The sequence below is a fragment of the Muscardinus avellanarius genome, assembly GCF_963383645.1.
Source record: "Muscardinus avellanarius genome assembly, chromosome: 13".
In the NCBI taxonomy this organism is placed as follows: Eukaryota; Metazoa; Chordata; class Mammalia; order Rodentia; family Gliridae; genus Muscardinus; species Muscardinus avellanarius.
The window spans coordinates 89,481,001-89,502,404 of record NC_137799.1 but is presented as its reverse complement, the minus strand read 5'-3'; the positions used below and the strand labels follow the sequence as shown (position 1 = coordinate 89,502,404).

Genomic DNA, 21,404 nt, shown 5'->3' with positions numbered 1-21,404 from the left:
GAGGTGCCCATGCTGGCCGGTCTAGCAACAAGGCACAGTGGCTGTTCATGATGACACCATGGGGGTGTATCCCCGTGCAGAAGGTGGGTTTTATTGGTCCTCAATAGCTCCCTTATCAGATGATTCCATCTACTGATTCTGCACCAGATATTTGGCACAGATAAGCAGCATTCCTTTCCCCATAGATTGAAGAATAAGATGTGAAAGCTGGGCTTTGCAAAGACACTGGCACCTTGCAGAAGAATCTCCAGAGATTCAGGACCTTGGACACGTCCCAACCAGTAAACGTGGGCTGCCAGTGGAACCTGGGAAGTGTGCCTATGGCAGTCACGCAGCCAGTGTGGGTGTGTGCTGTGCTCAAATGCCGGCTTCTGACCCCAAATCAGCGCCTGCTACACTTGAGGGTAGAGATGGCACCCCATTTCCTTGTGGAATGACTTACAGTCCCTCCCTCCCTGAACATGTCGGTGAGATTGATAGTGATACCTTCATGTAGGACATTATCATTTAATAAGAGGATTTTGCACCAAGAATCACGAGTTCTTTGAGAAGAAGGCCTCTGTCTCAGGGGCCTCTCTGGGCCTGGTGTGATGAGATCGAACTTGTCATTGTGGGTTCCTGGGGTTACTCCTGGTTCACAATGCTGGAACCAAGTGCTCCTTTTAACATATAGGGAAACTCCTTTGTTGATACTGACCACATGGGGTAAATGATGCTGGGTGGATATGAGCGACACGGTAGGGGCATACGATGGTAGAGGAAAACAGAATGTTTTGGACTTGAAAAGTACCTCCTCCTGGTTTTTTCAGCTACCAGCTATCATCGTTCCCTGATAATGGGTCTTGTGATGAATGTATCATTAGCGCCATGCATTAATTTCTCCTGTGATCACATTCCAGCAGGAGGAGGATATCAGAGCTCCGTGTTTTTTCCGTGTGACTTAGTGACGGCATATGTAAAAGAATGAACAGTGTAGTCTGTTATAAACTCTGAGTGAATCAACACTGGAGGCTGTGGAGAGGAGGCGCTGATTATGCCCAGCAAACCCTGGCCCTATGCTCCAGGAAGCACAGAGCAGAGAAGAAAGTGCCCCAGGGAGGGCACTCAGGACTCCTTCACATGAGGAGGAGTTAAAGGAACAGAGGTGTTGGTTTTAGGGAAGACGCCAAAGGACCATGATTGCTGCCCTCAAATGAGGCTGGGCTCTCAGTGTGGGAAAAGTGCTAGGCATTTCTAAACCCTCAGGCCTGGAGTAAGGATGCCTGGGTGGAAGGATGGCCTACACTCAGAGGGATTCAAAGATGGTGTCCCGGGAGAGGCCTCGGGCCCCACTTCCTTAGGAGGAGTCCTAGTTCTGATGTGTATGTGATCAGCTCAGAAACCTTCTGAAACCAACGTTAGGGCATGGTAAACAGATGCTGCCCAGGTGGTAGAGAAAGAACAGCTCTAGTTCGGGGGTATCTTTTGTAATTTTCTTTTCCCCATACCATCTCCAGCCAGCTGACTTTATTTTTCTTCTTCCTTTAAAACATTTTGCAATGTCTTTTGACCCCAAAAGTTCAACTATTGGGAGTTTGTCTCAGAAATACTTATGATCTATGTATAAGTGTGTGTGTGTGTGTGTGTGTGTGTGTGTGTGTGTGTGTAAGCATTTTTTGAACTTCAAAAACATGGAAACAACCTAAATGACAGTTAGAAGGGAATAGTTGAGTAAATTTGGGTTTATCTATTATTATATGAACTATTATGCTGTTATAGTGATTTAGATCTATATGGAGTTAAGTGAGAAAAACAAGAGATAAATGTATTATGATTTAATTTGGGGAGAGTCAATTAAAAAATCCTACATATATGGTTATGTTAGCATATATGTGCGTGAGAATGGCAAAAGGGTGTAGAAGAATATCGATGAGGTTGTGAACAATGTTTGGAGAGTTTGGGGATGGGGTGAGCTGTATTAGGAATCTGAGAGATAGAACGTCAGAAATAGAGACAAAGTGAAGATATCTATCTATCATCTATGTCTTCACTGGTTGTGTTAAAATATATACTAATTTAAAAGTTTTTAATAAAAGATACATGAAAGAAAAAAAGAGAAACTTCCTTTCTTCTTACATGTTAATCCCATCTTGGGTTCAGTAGTTCTTTTATAAAAATGGTCTCAATCTTTCTTTTAAATCCAGAAGTTTTATGATGAAAAGCCATCATTTAAAGTTTTAATCACGTAAAGGCGGTATTTCAAACAAATTAAAAGGAAGTATTGGAAATATTTAAACATAAAATATTTTGAATTAAACTCAATTTCTAGTTATCATAGAAGGCGAATAACTTGAGAATCACTTGTTTCTTTGCTATATAGAAAAATGTCTCTTTTATTCGAGTGCTTCAGAAAAACATGCTGCCTTTCTTAAATCTAGGAAACACAGAGTCAAGTTAAAAGCACCAACTCAGTGCCCCTAATCTGCTGAAGTAGGGCATCAAATGGAGTTATCACGCTTCCCGAGAGAGAAAAAGAGAGAGGGGGCAGGGAGGGGGGAGGGAGGGAGAGAGAGAGGGAGGGAGGGAGGGAGGGAGAGAGAGAGAGAGAGAGAGAGAGAGAGAGAGAGAGAGAGAAGGAGAGAGAAAGGGAGAGAGAAAAGAGAGGGAGAGAGAGAAGAGAGGGAGGAGAGAGGGAGGGAGGGAGAGAGAGGGAGGAGAGAGGGAGGAGAGAGGGAGGGAGAGAGGGAGAGAGAGGGAGAGAGAGAGGGAGAGAGAAAGAGAAGAGAGGGAGGAGAGAGGGAGGGAGGGAGAGAGAGGGAGGAGAGAGGGAGGAGAGAGGGAGGGAGAGAGGGAGAGAGAGGGAGAGAGAGAGTGAGAGAGAAAAGGGAGGAGAGAGGGAGGGAGGGAGAGAGGGAGGAGAGAGGGAGGGAGGTAGAGAGGGGAAGAGAGAGAGAGAGAGAGAGAGAGGAGGGAGGGAGGGAGAGAGAGAGGGAGAGAGAGAGAAGAGAGAGAAGAGAGGGATGGAGGGAGAGAGGGAGAGGGAGAGAGAGGAGAGAGAGGGAGAGAGAGGGAGAGAGGGAGGGAGAGAGGGAGAGAGGGAAAGAGAGGGAGGGAGAGAGAGGGAGGGAGAGAGGGAGGGAGAGAGGGAGGGAGAGAGAAAGTACACATGGTCAGGTTTTTCTGCTGAGATGTAAAATGCTGCTATTTTGAGATTTGTATGTTTCCTATCAAACTATATTTAGTACTTATTTTCCGTATTATCCTCATTATACATTCGTATTTGAAGCTGATCATTCTTTTACATGAAGAATGTGCCATGTTTACAATGGCCTAGATATAGACCTGGATGGTGATTTAGCCCCTGTATATCTTCAGGAAGAGTTTGGGGAGAATAGGTAGGGCCCGAGCTGATCCCAGATATTTATACTAATTAATACAGAGTCAAGTGAGCAAGTATGTCAGATGTATGGAAACAGACATTGCCTTGATTTTAGGACGTCCATTTTATATATTAACTGAACCTGCATGCATTTTTCTTCACTTTTATGCATTTATCAGGGTAATACTGCAAGTCAGAAGTGGGCTTATAATTGAGAATGTTGGGAATCTTGCAGAATCTCCTTAGCTGGTCCTTGGGTTCTGGATATCTGATGCCATCAGAACATCCCAGAACCATTCACCTCACTAGAACCCCAGCCTGCACAGCATTGTCTTGACTCAGACAAACTATGAAACTGTAACAGTTTATTTCAGTACAGGCAACTGCCTCATGTATAGTGAATACTGAAAGCCTACAAAGTAGGATCTGTGAATGGCTAACTCTGTTTTTTTTTTTTTAAGTCTCAATTTTAATTCAAAAGCACCATCATTTTAGAAAAACTAGTCATGTATAGCGACATTTTCCACCTCACAGGCTGAAAATCTCTCAGGAGCCCCAAACATGGTTGATATTTAAGGGCAATTTATCTGTCCTAAGGGGGTGGGAAGAATGAGAAGAGGGAAGGTTCTCTGGAGGTTCCCCATGCCCTGGAGGGAGTGAAGGAATGGAGGTGCGCTGTGAGGTGGAAAGACGCCCTGACTGACTAGGAGCTTGTATTTTGCATCGCTGTCCAGCATTGCCTTGCGTTTCGTGGTCACCATTGCTTTGTTTTCATGGACATCCTACCCGCTCCTTCCCGAAAGCCTCCCTTCCCACACCTTGCCCCTCCAGGCTAGCCGGTGTGGCTTCATGGCTGATGTCCTCTGTGTGTTTGGGTCATGGTCTTTGCTGCTTATCTCATGCCTTTTCTTTATGATGTTTCAGCGCATCCACCATACACCATGTGCTTTAGAGTGAAATTCTACCCACACGAACCCCTGAAGATTAAAGAAGAGCTCACAAGGTATTTTCCGTTTGTTTGTATGTTTCACCTACACCCTGGGCCAGCAGGGCCTCTGCCATCTCCTGGGCTGGATGGGCCTCTTGTCTAGATCAGAACATCTCAAGGAATCAGGTACCGAGCTCAGCATTTTGGCTTGAAACGCTTCTTGTACACTTAATTGTCTTGGGATTTTTTCTTCTTCAAACAATTGTTATTGGGAGTGTAATTAGTTGCACAGAAAAAAAAAGCAGTGGTTTTGAGGGAGATGTACTCTCTGAAAACATCTGACAGTGGGATGCTAAAAATAAGTAGAAGGCGACTGCCTTTAGGATGCAGGCAGATTCATAGCTGGAACAGCCCCAGCCTGTCTTCTGGATCTAAGCTTTTCTGGAGGGAGAAGATCTAGGACAGAGTGGGCAGCTGGTCATTCTGCTTTCTAATTGCTAAATGATAACTCTGGGGCAGGTTTAGACTGCTTGTAAACTTTTCGTATAGAGTATAGACTTTTTGTCCAGTTCTCTGATTTTTTCCGAGTCCATCTTCCCCTGCTGGGGTCACATTCAGTCCATCTTCTGGGAGTTTGGCTTTCCTGAATAACCCTCAAATGTTGCCCAACAGGACACCAGAGTGTCCAGCTTCATGGTGGCCAGAGGCCAGAGATTAGAGCTACTATACACTTAGTTCTCCACGGGACTCGGATTTGGTGATCCCCCATATCACTGGGTATAACCATCTCTCAGAATAATCTGCTTAGGTGCAGATACAGAAAAACAGATGCAAATCGCTCTCATCATCGGCAGGGGGAAGGTGGTGTTCTTGGATATTTTGCTTTCTTGTTATCTAGAGTTTCTGGTAAAACTTGACCTTAGTGGCACTGAAGTGACTTTGGAAGGGCGCAGATGGTTCTGTTATCTGCTATTAATTTGCTGACAGTCATTTAGTGAGAGCTTTGCTCTGGGGTAGGAGGTCAGAAGTGTGTGTGTGTGTGTGTGTGTGTGTGTGTGTGTGTGTGTGTGAAGGAGGGATAATATATAATGGGCATTGTAAGTGGTGGTTATTATTTTAAACCTGGTCTGCTTTTTTCTTTTTATTGATCTAAAATTCATATAACATCAATTAATTTTACCATTTCAAAGTATACAGCTCATTGGCATTCACCCACAGTGATGGACCACCATCACCACTATCTAGTTTCAGAACATTTTCATCAATCCCCCAGAACCCCACACCCGATAGCAGGCACTATGCATTATCCCCTCTCTTAGCTCCAGGCAACCACTAATCCACCTTCTGTCTCTATGGATTTGTCTATTCTGGACATTTTGTATCAATGGAATCATACAATATGTGGCCTTGACCTGCTTTTGGCCTGAAAAGCTTATTTATTTGTTTGATACATTCTTCCTCAGTTCTGAATATCTACCCAGTAGGGAGGAGCTGGATGTACTAACAACAGGGGGGAAAAATTGAGAGAAGGAGCTATTTGTTCTCACTGAGGGTGCTAGCAGTGTCATTAGGAAGGTCAAATCAAAACTGAATGCTGCATTTTGGCATTTGTTTTCTCTATAATCTTGTCTGAAGGATGAAAATTGAATATATGTCACAACATAAATTAAGGATGCGTCTTCTGTTGTTGATGAGAAAATCCCCACTGGAGAGTAAAAGAATGCAAAGTTTTAGTTAAAAACCCCGGTTAGGCCCCTCTCGATTAAATTTTCTAGTGTTTATCTGTCTTTGAGTAGCTCAATCACGAATCGTGGTATACTGTGAATATTCTGATGTTTTGAAAGAAAACTGAGATAGTCCCCTGCCTTTGCGCAGGTAGAGATTCCTTTTCTTAGACAACACAGTCAGTCCTTAGAATTCCAAACTGATTTAGAACCCGTGGAATGCCTCACGGCATCCAAAATTCCTTGTCTTAAAAGCATTTAGCTTTCCTTGTGTGGTAAGTTTTTATTTTGTCATAAGGTTAACCTAAAACCCGAGAAGGATTTTAAAAATGAGAGAAGTAAAGATCATATTTATGACCATGTTTAGGAGTTAGGAAGAGAGCAGGGTTAAAAGGGCAAAGCAACAAAAATACTCATGAAGAAGACTATTTGAAATGATTTTTCATCCTTCCTTTTTCTCTCCATTTGAACGATTATCTTACAGTCCTTTAGATTTCAGGGCTTTTGTAAATGCTATATTTTTAATTGAATGTAACCAAAAGTATGCTGGGTTTAATTTTTTAAGCAAGTACCATTCATGTTAGGTAGAGAGGCAATATCACTAATGGCTGTGCAAATATTTATTCTCCGATCCTCTTGTGCTTTGTTTGCTTAATTCTTTCATGCAGGAATGTCACTAAAGAAAGATGAAATATTTTTGATGGCTACTGTATTAAAAAAAATGAGCATCCAGAAGCTGAAGCCATCATAAGGCTCAGTAGAGTATGGTGGATTACGCTGAATCCACAATAATCCCTGATCATCTCCAGAGATCGCTAACGTGACCCAAGATGGGATTCCGAAAAAGCTGATTTTCTTTTTCTCAGCAATCTCTCATCAAATCTGAGTTCTGAGTTATGTAATTAGATCATTCATCAATAAACAGTTATTTGAACCTTTTTTTTTAATACCAAGCTCATCAAAAAGTAGAAATGAATTCTCTTATGTTCAGTGTGTAGAACTAGAAACCTAATGATACTTGGCCTGGTAGTTTACAGTCTTTAAAGAAGGGAAGATTAGATCATTTCAAGTATTTCTGTGGCCTTTGTATTTTGAATGATTTGGGGCCATGGTCTTTGAAGTGAGGTCCCTGGACCAGCAACAACAGCATCTCTTTGAGGACTTGTTATTAATACGGATTCTTGCTCCTACCCCAGACCTGCTGAATCTGAAACTCTTCGGGTAGGCCCAGAATTCTTTATTTTCATAAGCCCCCCAGATCATTCTAAACCATGACAAAAATTGAGAAACATCACACTAAGACAAGTTGGACTTTCAAAAGCATTGGTTTCTTTGGACAGACATCAACGTGTGCAGTTCAGTGATTTTTTTTTTTTTTTAGTGTGGTCACAAGGTTGTGCCACAACCAAACATTCTCATCACCCAGTAGGAAGCCTGGGTGATGCAATTGTCTTATATTCTTCCCTCTCCTCAGTCCCTGTAGACCATTAATCTTGTTTTTTATCTATAGGTTTGTCTATCTTGGATATTTCCTAAAAGGAATCATACAACAGGTGGCCCTTTACATCTGGGTTCTTTTACTTAACATGATATTTTCAAGTGCATACATGTCGTAGCACCTATCAGCAGCTTATTCATTTCTAGGGTTGAATAATGTTTCCTTGTGGTATAAGGTAAAGATTCAGTGAATGAAAACACCAGGGAGCTGCTGAATCCTTCAGTGCACCCAGTGTGGATCCAGTGAGCCGGCACCCAGCAGTGGGGAGCTCCTGTGGCCTGGGGCTGGCAGGATCCCTATGACCTTAGAATCCTCCAGTTCTTTGCCTTTAAAATGGGAATTGTGAGTGTTGCTCCTCTGAAGGCTGAGTGAAGATCAAATTACTTGGGCACTGCAGGCGTGTGTTAGGTTCTCCAGAGGAACATCCAGTAGTGTATATCTAGTTCTACTTCTATTTCTATATCAATATCTAAATATAAAATGAGTTTTATTAGGGGGATTGGCTCACAGAATTATGGAAGCTGAGGAGTCCCGTAATCTGCCTCCTGCAAGCTGGAGGCCTAGGATGACCAAGTGTCAAGCTAGCAGGCTTGACAGCCAGAGGATTGGTGGTATAGATTCCAGCCCAGGTCTGAAGGCCTGAGAACCTTCTGGTTTCAGGAAGACAAATGATTGCTTTCCCAGCTCACACAGGCAGAGAGTGAGTTCAGCCTTCCACTGCCTTTTAGTTCTGTTCAGTCCCTCCACAGACTGCATAGCATCCACCCCACGATGGGGCGGGAGGGCCTTCTGCTTTGCTCAGTTCACCAGCTCAAATGTGAATCTCTTCCCCCATAGACACTCAGGAATAATATTTAACCTGAGCTGGGCGTGGTGGCGCACGCTTGTAATCCCCACGCTTGGGTGGCAGAGATAGGAGGATCGCGCAGGTTTGAAGCCAGCCGCGCGCGCTGGCTTAAGAGACCCTGTCTCCAAATAAAATGTAAGAATAGGTCTGGGAGTGTAGCCCGGAGGTAGAAGGGCTTCCAGGAACCCCAGTACCACCAAAAAAAAAAAAAAAATTTAACCTGATATCTGGGTACTCCCTGGTTCAGCCAAGTTGACGCCATCAACGATGGTAACTGGGACTGGATGAGAGGTGACCCAATACTTCCAAGAACATAGGAAAGAAAAAAACAAGGTCTCTGGGAATCAAATGGGAATCAAATACTAAAATAAACATGGAAAGAGTATACACATATCCAAGCTATGTGGGTCAGATACAATAGCCCCCAGGCCTGGGCCTTGGATGAAAGAATTAGCCTGGCTGAGAAAGATCAGGAAATCTGAAGAGGGCTTGATCCACATGGAGAAACCGACAGGACAGTGCCTAGGAGAGCCTGAGCCAGGGATGGCAAACAGTGCCTACTGGCTGTTTTTGTTGGGCGTTGTAGTGCTTTTTCAAAATAATTTGTTGCAACATTTAAAACCAAAGGTTTTACTTGTGGATCTAATCTCCTTGATTGTCCAAAAAACTGCCTGGGGCTGGAGCTGCAGGGTGGTTGGCCCCATCCTAGGAGCCCCACTGCCCACTCTTCTGCCTTGGCTCTTACCCCAGTGCACTCCGCTGGCCTCTGCAGGCAGTGCGGCCCTGGAGAGCTGCGGGGACACGGCTGTGAGTTAGCTGACCTTCTGGCCTCATAACCAACTCCCCTTTTGATTGATAAATGTCGGTCTGTCTCTCCCCTAGAAATGATGAGCTTGTTTTACTAATTGAATCAATTTCCTGATTTTCCATTTCAAATAGAACACAGGCAGCGGGTCCCCGTGTGGTGACAGTGGTGGCTGTGGCAGTCACTGTACGGGAGCAGTGACTGCTGGGCCCTGTGGTTTCCCTCAGTTCTTCTCCTGGCTCTTTGAAAAGGCTGCGCCCACTAAGCTTTGGGAGCCGATAAGGTCTGTTCAGCCACAGACACTCTGGATTTTCTAAATCTCAAAGGCCCCTCTTGACTTTCCTCTGCTTGCTAAGAGGGCTTGGTGTTCCTCCACTGCGCTCTGGAGCTGGGCAGGGCTCTGGCGAACGGGTTGGACAGAGCATGAGCCGATCACTCTACTTCTTCCAGGCTTCAGCCAAAACTTAGGGTGACTATCTCTGCCTTTGTGTTGCAGGTACCTTTTGTATTTGCAAATTAAAAGAGATATTTTTCACGGTCGACTGCTGTGCTCCTTTTCCGATGCTGCCTACCTGGGTGCCTGTATCGTTCAAGGTGAGTATGGCCCTGCGCTCACTTGCATGGCTCTGGTTGCAGATGTTCCGAGCTCCCTTCTGCCCACCCGAGCCCACCCTGCGCGTAGCTGATGTTGGAGGTGGGCAAGACTGTGCACATAGCAACACACCCCCTCCTCCCCTTCCGGTGGGGTTCTGGTGGAAGGCTGGGCAGAGACGCTCACAGTGGCCTCTGTAAACACAAAGGGTCCTTCAAGGTCCCAGAGGTGAGTCTCAGAGGGTCTGCATAGTATAGTTCTTGAAGAAACTTGGAAGGGATACTGGTAGTCTATGTTCTGAGCCCCAGCTGTCAAGTGTGGGGTGTAATGGGGATACTAGGTCCAGGAAAGTAGGTTTCAAACAAGGAAGTCACCCCTGAAAAATACATATATAATAATAATATATATGTATATAGACACATATATATTATATATAATATATATGTATTTTATATATACTGTATATATATTCCCTGAAAATATCTATATTTTATCCCTAAAAGATATATTTTTCACACATGACAAAAGTACTTTCATGTGTACATATGTGCACATGTATATTGTGTCCAATTTCTCAGCTTTTCTAATCATGTAACAAGGGCCGGAGCCCACCAGTTTCCTCATCTCTTTTATCTCACTTTCAACCTTTCTCCCCTTTTCCCGGTTATTTCATCATCGACAACATGTAAATTCTGTGAGCTTCAGTATCTTCATCTGTTAAGTGGGGTGGTCTTACCTCCTTCCCTGGCTATGTGATTCCGTGAGACTGTCCTGCACTGGGCCAGGAAAGCACAGGCTCCTCAGCTGTAGCTGTAGATCTTTTTAGAGCTGAACAGGGGAGTGGGGGAGAGGGGAGGCTGTAGGAAATGGTGATGCAGAGACCTGGGTTGGTGTCCATGGCTTCTGCCTCGCAGGAACTGTGTTTGATGGAATACGGCCTCCAGGACCGGAGGCAGCACATTGCTTGGGATGGCGCCAGTGGAGAATGGCTGGCTGTTCTGTTCCTCGGGGGTCCCTGGAAGGCAGCTCGGGATGGCGCCAGTGGAGAATGGCTGGCTGTTCTGTTCCTCGGGGGGTCCCTGGAAGGCAGCTCGGGATGGCGCCAGTGGAGAATGGCTGGCTGTTCTGTTCCTCGGGGCTCCCTGGAAGGCAGCTGGCCACAGCAGCCTGGAGGGGCCAGATGGTCTAATCCTTTGCAGCAAGGTGGCAATCACATGTTTGTGAGAGAGAAGGAAGGAAAAGTGGGAGAGGGAAAGGAGAAGAGAGAGAGGGGGAGAAGAAAGGAGAAAGAGGACACACACACACACACACACACACACACGCACGCACGCACACACACACACACACACACACACACACACAGTCTGATTGATTACCAAGTGACTCTATTGACTTCTTGATGGATCTAGAAGGGATAACAATGGAGCTTGTGATGAGCTCAGAGCCGGTCACAGGTGACAGTTACCTGCCTATCAAAATGCCAGGCTTTACTCAGGCTTAAGAGAAACCCCTTTCCTCCTCCCGGGGCTCTCACTGTGGCCCACTCTGTCCCCTGGGACATCTGACCTATTGCCAAAGTTCCTTTGACCGATTCCCAGGTGTGTTTGGCTCCTGAGAATCCTGACGTGAGCATTGTGCTTTGCTTTTCCCCCGTCCCCAGGGGCAACTTAATGCTATATAGCAGATTTGGGCAGGAGCATGAAGCCCTCGGGGATACTCCAGTTCAGAGTGATCAGAATTACCTTTGTGGGAAGTGGTCCTGGTGGCTCCGAGGGGGGGTGGAGTGGATGCTTGAAAAAGCTGCCCCTCTTACCCCAGAGCGCAAGCTTGTTAAACCCCGTGGCTCTCCTCCTTCATGGTGAAGACAGCACTTCTAGTTCAGGTGCAAGATCTGAGGGAAGATAACAGGAATGGACACTGACCCAGGCAATCTAAGGATTTCAAAATGTGTTCAGGTTTTAGTGAATCACTGTCAAACCTCCAGGGACACGCTCAGTATGAATCTCTACTGAAAAGCTCTCCAGCTTTGTTTTTTTTTGTGTGAAATTAAGCCACAAAAGGTTTTCATCCAGGTGAGCAGGGCCCTGTTTTCACCCCTCATCACTGTTTTCACTGACCACATACAATCCTGTGCAGAGGGTAGAACTGGAAATGGGCTGGCAGACCTTGGGAGCACTTTTGTCTCTAAAATGTGGCGGTGCATATGGAGCGCTTGTGGCAAGTTTAGTAAAAGCTGGGTTCTTAAAGTTCTCTGATGCTGGAAGTGAATACTAAGGCAGCGCTGGAGGTTATTAGCAAATTCAGATAGAGGTGGGCTGTCAGAACCACTTATTCCTATGGAGGTAAGGAAGGTAGAGTCAGAAAGTGGGAGGCCCTGTGACCTTTCATTGTCTCAGTGCTATTGCCAATGCCTTCCCCTCCCACTTCTTTTTTCTTTGTACCAGGGATTCAGCCCAGGGGGCTTCTCTATTGGTGGTCTATTACCCCACTACTGATGGAAATGGAGACCCTGTGTATGCCCTTTCCTAAATATTTAGGCTCACGGCCTGCACAAAGGTGTGTGTGTGTGTGTGTGTGTGTGTGTGTGTGTTATGTGTACTCTTGAAAATTTCTTGAAGTTAATCATCAGTTCATGGTCCACTGTCATCATCCATCCCTTGGGCCCATCTTTTGATTGGTTGATTGATTTCTCTCTTTTCTGTTATCCTCCAGTTCCTTCGTTTATATTGGTGTCTGTGTGTAACTTTATAAAATGATCAATTTTGTGTGTATATATTCTTCAGTTTTATAAATTAAGTGGGGCTAGCAGAGTCCTCTTCTGTCTTCCATTCTATGATGAGAGTATGTAGGATCTGTGTTGCTGGGAGCCTGTCCCATTGCCTGCCACCACAGAGAGTCCTGCAGGCATATTCCCATGTTCAACCCATCAGTCCCACTGACTGAATACCCGAGTTGCTTCCCACTTCTGGTGATAAAAAAAATCTTGAATATATCCTTTCTTGTACCCAGAGCTTTTCTAGGATATATGCCCAGAAGAGGGATTTCTGAGTCATAGTATTTGGTTAAACACTCCCACCTTGCTCACAAGAAGAACTACATGTATTGAGACTTCCCAGAAGTGCACAAGTGTTTCTGTTTCCTCATGTCTCTGCCAACTTCCTAATTTTTTGGCAATGTTATAGATGTAAAGTGACATCTTGTTTTGGTTTGCATATCTGATTTCTAATAAGTCGGGCATCTCTCCATACATTAGCCCTTTGAACGTTCCTTTTGTGAACTGCCGATTCATGTCCTTTGACCATTTCTCTATTGGTCTTCCAGCCTGTCTTCTCATTGATTTTCAGGGACTTTTTCTTTATTCTAGCTCTTGTTAACTTTAGGTAGTGCAAATATATCTTTCCAACTTGGCATCTCTCTTACTGTGACTATACTATTATTTAATGAACAGGAATATCTTAATTTTGATGTAATCAAATTGACTATCTCCAATAATCAATACTATTTTGGGCTTATTTTTAAGTTCCTTCCTTCCCTTGTGGTATGTATACATCCCAGGTCATTTTAAGGACTGTGATTTGAATTCTGGTGAGAAGCTTTAGAGAGCTTTGCTTCCCTCCTGGGTTTGTCCTTCCACGGTCGTCGGATGATTGGAGAGTGAAAAAACAGTGGATACAAATTACAGAGCTGGATGAGACTTCCCGAATGTGCTGCAGGCATTCTGATTTTTCTGCTTTGAAGTCTTTCTGTTGGCTGGGTTTATCTAGTGTAGTCTCCCACCATCTTTAGTCTACTCTCCTGTTTCTGCCTGAAAGACTTGCTCCTTCTGGTCCATGCTCCTTAGCAAGCTCATGGCATCAGCAGAAAGTTTGAGCTGCCAAACACCATGGTTATCCTCCAGGCTGTGGGCCAGAAGCTCCCTCCTCGAGGCACTCAGGGCATCTCTCTTTCCCTTGAGGATTCTCTTGAGGTGCACCATGTTAGAATGCAGTAATGGCTGCGCTCAAATATGCTATCCCCTGCTTAGATGAAGGGCAAGCCATTAATTTTTTAGTGAATCTCCTTCAGGTGGTGATATTTTTGCTGCACAGACCTCCGGGCAGGTCTCTCCATCTTCAGGCTGGGCAGCTCCAGCTAAGTAATCCTGGACACAGAGACTGTTAGCTGTGAACAGACCTCAAGGAAGGAAATACTGGGGAGATATTTAAAATTCTTTATAAGTTTTTAAGTTCCTAAACATTTTAAACATTTATAGTATACAAAATTATGTTTTGAAATGTGCATATATCATAAAATGGCTAAATTGAGCTAATTAACATATGTATGACCTGACCTACTTATCAGATTTTTGTGTAGGCCTGTGGTACTGGAGATTGAACTCAGGGGCATTGTACTTCCAAGCTGCACCCCCAGCCCTTTTCATTATTATTATTATTATTATTATTATTATTATTATTATTATTATTTAACTTTGTCTAACTTCTGGGGAGTAGTATTTTTGCTGATCACCAAAAGTGTGTTATTGCTAGGCGTGGTGGCAGACGCTTGTAATCCCAGGACTTAGAAGGCTGAGGTAGTAGGATCTCAGATTTGTGTCTAGCCTCAGCTACTTAGTGAGGCCCTTCACAACTTAGTGAGACTATTTTTCAAAATAAAGAATAAAAAATAGGGCTGAGGGTACAGCTCAGAGGTAGTCCCTGGGTTTCATCCCCAGTACCGAAAAAAAAAAAAGAACGTGTTATTACATTTAGTGTCTGAAGGAGAGAGGTGTTAAATATCCTAAAATTCTTTGGGAAGTATGAACATACCTCCTAAACGTGCCAATAATACCCTATCAACAAACACTTATTTAACTTGCTTTTGTATACAGATAAAGAAAATGAGACTCCGAGAAGGTTGACAAATGCCCAAGTTTTGAACCTAAATATGATTTGAACCTAAACATGATTGTCTACTGAAGCTGTGGCCTTGCCATGGGTACAAATACATTTTGTTGGGTGAGCTTAACCCAGGCTCTTCTTTTTGGCATATACGCCCTGGCGGGTTGTCTTCAATCTTTCTCTTTTTCGGTTTCAGCTGAGCTTGGTGATTACGATCCTGATGAGCATCTTGAGAATTACATCAGTGAGTTTGAAATTTTCCCCAAGCAGTCACAGAAGCTCGAAAGAAAAATCATGGAAACTCATAAAAGTGAACTCAGGTACTGTAGCTAGATATCTGTGAAGATGATAGGGGTGAGAAAGCCCTCGTGCTGAGGGGGTGTGGGGGCCTGGGCAACGCGTGAGCAGACTGCGTCAGGTGTTAGAGCCATTTTTCTGGGCACTGTCAAGGACACACTTGTGTCCATCAGCAACAATCTCAACGGGGCCGGACCTCCCATGGCTGTTTACACATGAGCAGCAGGTATGAGAGACGTGCGTTTTCTTATATGTATGGGGTTCTAATGACCCTGAGTTTCCCAACATGAAATCTAAGGTAAATAAATAATCCTTTCCAAGTTGAATTTTGTATTTTCCCCTTCTTGTGGCTATCGATGGAAGCATTGAATTCAAATGGAGTAAAATCACTGGTGAGTTCCCTTTGTCCAGCTGCTTCCAAGATGATAAGACTTCATGTCTGCTCCTCCTTTACCTTGTCTGTGAAACTTCAAGGTGATAACTACAGGGCAGAGGTGGTGGGGTGCTTGATTCTAATCACCTTGCATCTCACTAATCTTCACAGCAACCAAGGAGATGGGTGCTATGGTTGTTCTCATACTACAGATGAGAAAACTGCCAGACAGAGTTTAAGTAACTTATACATGGGTAGCAAGTGTCAGAGCCGGGATTTATTTCAGGCAGTCTGGGTATAGAGCCCGAGTTTTTAAGCACAGTGCAATGCTTCCGCTCTGCAGAAGTTATGGGGAATAAAGTGAAGTGTGCTTAGGAATCGTTGCCAACTGGGAATTCAAGTAACTCAGATACTCTAGTCTGTAATTACGACTGTGCAAATCACAGAAGGAATTCTTTTGATAATCAAAGCAAGCACAGGCAGTGTTAGGACCTGCATTGATGAAGAATTTCAGGATCTGAGATGTTTTCATCTTCTTGGCCTCTGGTCATAGTAAAGAAAATAGCATAGCATCACTGGTTTATCATTTCTGGGACAAATGACGGGCCCCTTGGGAAGAGGTGTTGGAGCCCCCTCCCTTGTGCAGGCGCGCCCCCTTCTGGCGAGTCCAAGAAGAGCAGCCTATTTCAGCTTGGAGCAGATAACTTTATTCTTAGAAATAGAGATGATTAGACGTCAAAACGTTATGCTTATTTCAGAAAGAATCATACCATATTTAGGGGTTATCTTAGAGTATTGTCTCAGAATAAAAAGCTTTGTTTGAACTGTGTGAAACTCTCTGCTTTTGCATTTTGAAGACAAGGGTGCCGGCACCAACAGTCAAGTTTCAGGACTCCAGCTGAGGGTCTGTGGCCCAGGAGTGTCCTTTCTAGGCCCATGGAGTGAGAGCCAAGAGGAAGGAGCTGCATTCCTTCTGCTGATTGTCAGGGAGGGTCTTCTGTGACCAGCATTTGTAGGACCATCGATGCTTGGAACATATTATAATAATAAGCATTTATTAAGTGCTTACTAGATGCTAAAACAAAGAGCTTTGGGCATTATTATGCTCATATCTCCCACACTCTACAAGGCAGGCACTGTTAATGCTCCTGGTGAGAAAAGTGGAAAGGCCAGCCCAGAGCGGCTAAATCCCCTGCCTTGTTAGTTAGTGGCAGACTCGGGATTTGTCCTTGGGTTGCCTGACACTAGCATCCACACTTCAGCCCTGTGCTTAGCAGTCATGGGAAGCGGGGGAGGGACAGGTGCTTCACAGTGTCACCGTGCGTCCCAGTCAGCATCCTCACGGCAGCGATCTGAACACCTCACAGCGCAACGTAGAGGGAGAAAGATCTACTTAAGGCTCAGGGCTTCAGAGGTTTCAGCCTATAGCGATGGCTCCGAAGCATATGTGGTGGCAACGGTGGGTGTAGAGAGGGATGGACACTGCAGCGGGGAGGCTGGGAGCAGAGCGCCAGGGGAGGGCGACAGACGTGTGCAGACTCCAAGGTATACTCCAGTGACCCACCTACTGCAACCACGTCCTACCCGCCCAAGTTACAACTCAGTAAGTACATTCAGATTACTAGCCCATCGATACATTTATCCCGTGATTAGATTAGAATCCTCATGTTTCAATTATTGCATCTCTGAACATTCTTGCACCACCAATAGATGAGCTTTTCCAGAGGATATTCTCTATCCAACCAAAATACTGTGGCCATGGTGGCTGAAGTTTGACCCCAGGGGTAGGAGGAGTTAGTAATCCCTGACCTTCAGAGATGCAGAGCACTTGAAAAGCAGTGGGAAGAGAGGAAACTGAAAGAAGAAACTCTTGAGAGCCCTGGCAGTAAGACTGGTGGCCCCCTGGGTTTTATGAGGAAATGGGCTCATTGAAAACGATCTGGGTTAATTTTTAATGACCGGAGAGCTGTAAATCGGACCTATGCCAGCTCCTAGATTTATTGAGATCTCCGAAAATGGTCCTCATGATCTGGAACCATCATTTATACATCATTAATGCGCAGCCACCATTTATCCATCTCAGAAGTATTTGCGTGGTTTGATTGAAGCTGTTGTTGGGTGGCCTTTGTAGTACCACCGTTTATAACATACAGAAGACCCATGGGGGCGTTTAAAGTCACCAGCTCCAGGGTGGAAACTGCCAGGCATGGTGTGATGTGGCACTGGCCACATGTCAGGATACAATACAAAGGATGTGTATTTTGTTTGTCGTGTATTTTTTTTTCTGCATCAGTACAGCAGAGAGAGATTGTATTTTGGGAGCAGAAGTCAAGAAGTGTAGATGAAGGTGGCAGTGCAGAGGGAAAGGTGCTTTCTCAAGTTGGTTAGAAAACCTGCTGCAGAAGGCGAGGCTGCTCTGGGGTTTAGCAAACCCTCCACTCATTGGCTGAGAAAATGTGGACATTGTGTGGGGAAGATGGCTCTGCACACCGGTGGTGTCAGGAAGGAGTTGTAGATGGAGACTCTGTTGATTAGAACCATCTTGCTCCTATATTCTCTGAGGAAGGGACAGAGCTGCTCTACGAGGGAGAAACTAATCAGGCAAGAGTGAGGCACTGGGGACTGAACCTAGAGCCATTCTTCCTCCAAGCTACAACTTCTTATTTTTTTAAATTTGGAAACAGAGTCTCAGTAGGTTTCTGAGAGGCTTGCTACATTGCTGAGACTAGCTTTGAACCTGCGATCCTCCTGTCTCAGCCTCCCAAGTACTGGGATTACAATGTGTGCCACCACGCCCATCTTGAAACTTGAGATTTTGACAAGGTTTTCTTTGGACTAACTGCTTAGACTCTTAGATGTTTAAGAGGTTTGCAGATGAAGATTAAACCCCCATGCTGGAATCAGCTATTCCTTCTTAAGGGTTGGGTTTGGAATGTCCCCCCTAAGGCTCACATATTGAAGGCCTCTCCCCAGCACAGATTGGATCAGGGGTGGGGCCTGGCTGGGGGTGGTCACGGGTGGGGGCAAGGCTTTGAGGACCGTTTCTGTTTCTGGCTGCTTTCTGCCTCTCTTCCTCTGCTTTCAGCCACTGTGTGCTGAGAGCCACCTTTCTCCACCAAGTATTCTTCTGCTGTGGTTTTTTCCTTGAAGCCAGTTGTGGACTGAACCTCTGAAACCATGAGTCCAGATAAACCTTTCCTTCTCTGAGTTGTGCTTAGCAGGTAGTCTGGTCCAGCAATGGAAAAGCTGACTAAAATAATCTTCAATTGCACTAGAAGTGGAGGAGGGTAGAGAGACATCATGCTTTTGGAAATATGGTAATACTGTATAGTTATTAGAGTTATTGTTTATCTCTGTGTCAGACAGCATAAGCTAGATTTTGCTTCTTTCTTGCTCTGCTCCATGTCTATCTGGTGTTAGCCTCCCAAGTACTGGGTATAGATCATTTTAAAACAATAAGATCTATATTTGTTTTTAAATTATGTATACAAACCAGTCTCCTTTAATTTATAGATTTTACTGAGCTTGGTGTGCATAGATGAGGTCCTAGCCCTGGGACCCATTTAAAAATAGGCAATTCCTGCTCCCGGGTACCTCTAATGGCTGGAAGGAGCCATTATCACAACCCCTGGGGTCTTGACTACGACATTCTGCTAATTCTGGTCCCCTTGGCTTCTGTTTTCCATAGTTTAAATCAAGCCATCTGGGCTAAGAGGAAACCACCCATTCTATTAGTCCCAAGGGTTCTTATAAGGATTTAAGATAACAAATATTAATGTCACTGACAGGAGCCGGGATAATCTTCTCTGGAGGTTGTTCCCAGAGTTTCTGCTCAGCTAGATCTAACCACTTCTCATCACCGGCTAATCAGGTCTGTCATTAGGGGCAAAAACATTTACATTAACTTTAGCCAAAGGTCATCAGCTTTTGAATGTTCCAGAAGCTCAACTTGGCAATGAAACAGCTTTGATGGAGTACGTTCCTTGCCCTTAGAGTGCAGAAAAATGGTCTAATACAGAGAGGTTTGCACTGGGAACAGTAATGACAATGAGTATATTTTAAACAGAGAAATAAAATAAATACTATTGCTCAAAACTCAAATGTTGCTCAAATAAAACTCAAATTGCTCAAATATACACATTTCTCAAAACTCACATTCTCTGTAAATCATGTACCATGGCTTCCTAGTGAGGAGTTATAGTTAAGAGCAATGTCTAGCTTTATAGAAATAAATGCTCTGCTAAGAGAAATGTCCTTTACCTGTGCGCCTAATGTAAGGGCACAAGAGCCCCTGTAGGAAATTTTTGTCAGTCTTGAGAAGAGTGTTTACTGAGGGAAGAAGGAAAATGTCCAATTTTATTACAATCCCAATCTTTCTTAAGATGTATTTTCTTTCTGTCCTCTTTCCTCCCTTTTACATTTACTGAGTCCCTTCCCAAACTTTCAAATCTCTCTCCTGGGTGGATTATCGAATCCATTTCCAGTTTTTGTTCCCATTTGTTATAACATATGTTAGGAATAAGAGGATGGCTTTCTTTAGCATCAAATACTCCTCCTATCAAAACCAAATCCTTGCATTTTGAGTCCTAGAGTCAGGGACATTCCCAGAGAGGGATGGGCCATGGGGAAATGGCGGGAACATCCATGTCATTAACATTTTATATAAAGGAGAAATGCAGCTAAAGTGATTTTACGGGAGAAGGAGCCATGTCACCAAAGTGCCCCACGGCTATGAAGGAGGACAGGGGGGTTGTACTGAAAGCGGAAGCCGGCCATTATTTAATACATTCTGTGGTTTTCCCTGACATGTGTCTTACGAGGCAGAGTTAAAGACTCTGAAGTTTGGATGAGGCTATGACAGTGTATCCATCCATCCTCCCTCAGTTTGTGCATACCTCCATGCATCTTCCGCCCACCCATTCACACAACAGCTATGAATCGAAGCGCCACCACATGGGAACTGCTGTCGTGTTGAATGGCCTGCCTCAGGCCTTCATCTGCTTCCCACTGAGCTGGGCTCCACACCATCACCCACATTCCCCCATCATCTCACGCATTGAAAGATTTTTAATTTGAAAAGAATTATCTGTGAAACAACAATTAATTTTCTTAACTCAGAGACTTTGATTCTCAAGAGGTCATGAGCCCCAAACAAAGCAAATTGACACCCAGTTACTATACTTGAGGGACCTTTAGTGTCAAAGCAGAGTCACACAATGATAGTCCTTGGGCTATATTCTGACCCAGATGTATGGACTTTGAACCAAATAATTGTTTAAAAAGTGGCATTAGAGCCGGGCGTGGTGGCGCACGCTTGTAATCCCCGCGCTTGGGAGGCTGAGACAGGAGGATCGCACGGGTTCAAAGCCAGCCTCAGTTACTTAGTGAGGCTCTCAGCAACTTAGCGAGACCCTGTTTCCAAATAAAATATAAAAAAGGTCTGGGAGTATAGCCCGGAGGTAGAAAGCCTCTGGGTTCCACCCCCAGTACCACCAAATAAATATATATAGTGGCATCAGTTGACACATAGATGTAGCCTTACCTGTAGCTGAGATATTTCCTGACATCGGCCCCTGGCCCCCATCTGGGAGCACTCAGCAATAGTATCCCCTTGAATGAGTCATTTGCTCTGAGTTGCCACCAGCCCTGCTCAGCTGGGTGGCCTCCCTTCTGACTCCATTGATACCGAGTTTGTAATCAGCTACTGTCGTCTTTGGCAGATAAGGAGACAGAGTCCTGAGAAAGTAACCTTTTTCAAGGCTACACAATTATGAAGATAGACTGTGCCCCTGAGTTTTTGGCACGTGCTCTATTATCTTTCTAAATTGCTCCTCACTTATAAACCTTGGCCTTGCACAGCCTCGGGGTGTCATCATGGCTTCCCTCAAAGCATGGCAGCTGCCCAGACTTGCAGTGTCCTATCTAATGCTCTGCATAGAGAAGGTCCATAATGGACCCTAATGGGTTCGTAAGAGATAATGTCCCTAAGTAGAAAAGAGAACTGACAAACTGGAGACTTTCACTTCCAGTTAGGATCTAGAAAGATACACAACATCAAGCTCCCCTAACTCCAAAGTATAGTATACTACAAAAGCATATATATTT

The 21,404-nt window shown here is 44.5% G+C and overlaps 1 protein-coding gene across 1 annotated transcript in view; it reads left to right on the top strand.

The window, feature by feature from the left end:
• The window catches only part of FRMD3 (FERM domain containing 3), a gene marked incomplete at both ends in the record, with an annotated part of 271,973 nt that overhangs the window by 166,613 nt on the left and 83,956 nt on the right, over positions 1-21,404 (top strand). The window contains 3 exons of the mRNA XM_080709442.1: positions 4,283-4,361; positions 9,657-9,754; positions 14,826-14,949. Of these exons, the coding sequence (XP_080565568.1) occupies positions 4,283-4,361; positions 9,657-9,754; positions 14,826-14,949 (301 nt within the window). The remainder of the gene's footprint in view (positions 1-4,282; positions 4,362-9,656; positions 9,755-14,825; positions 14,950-21,404) is intronic.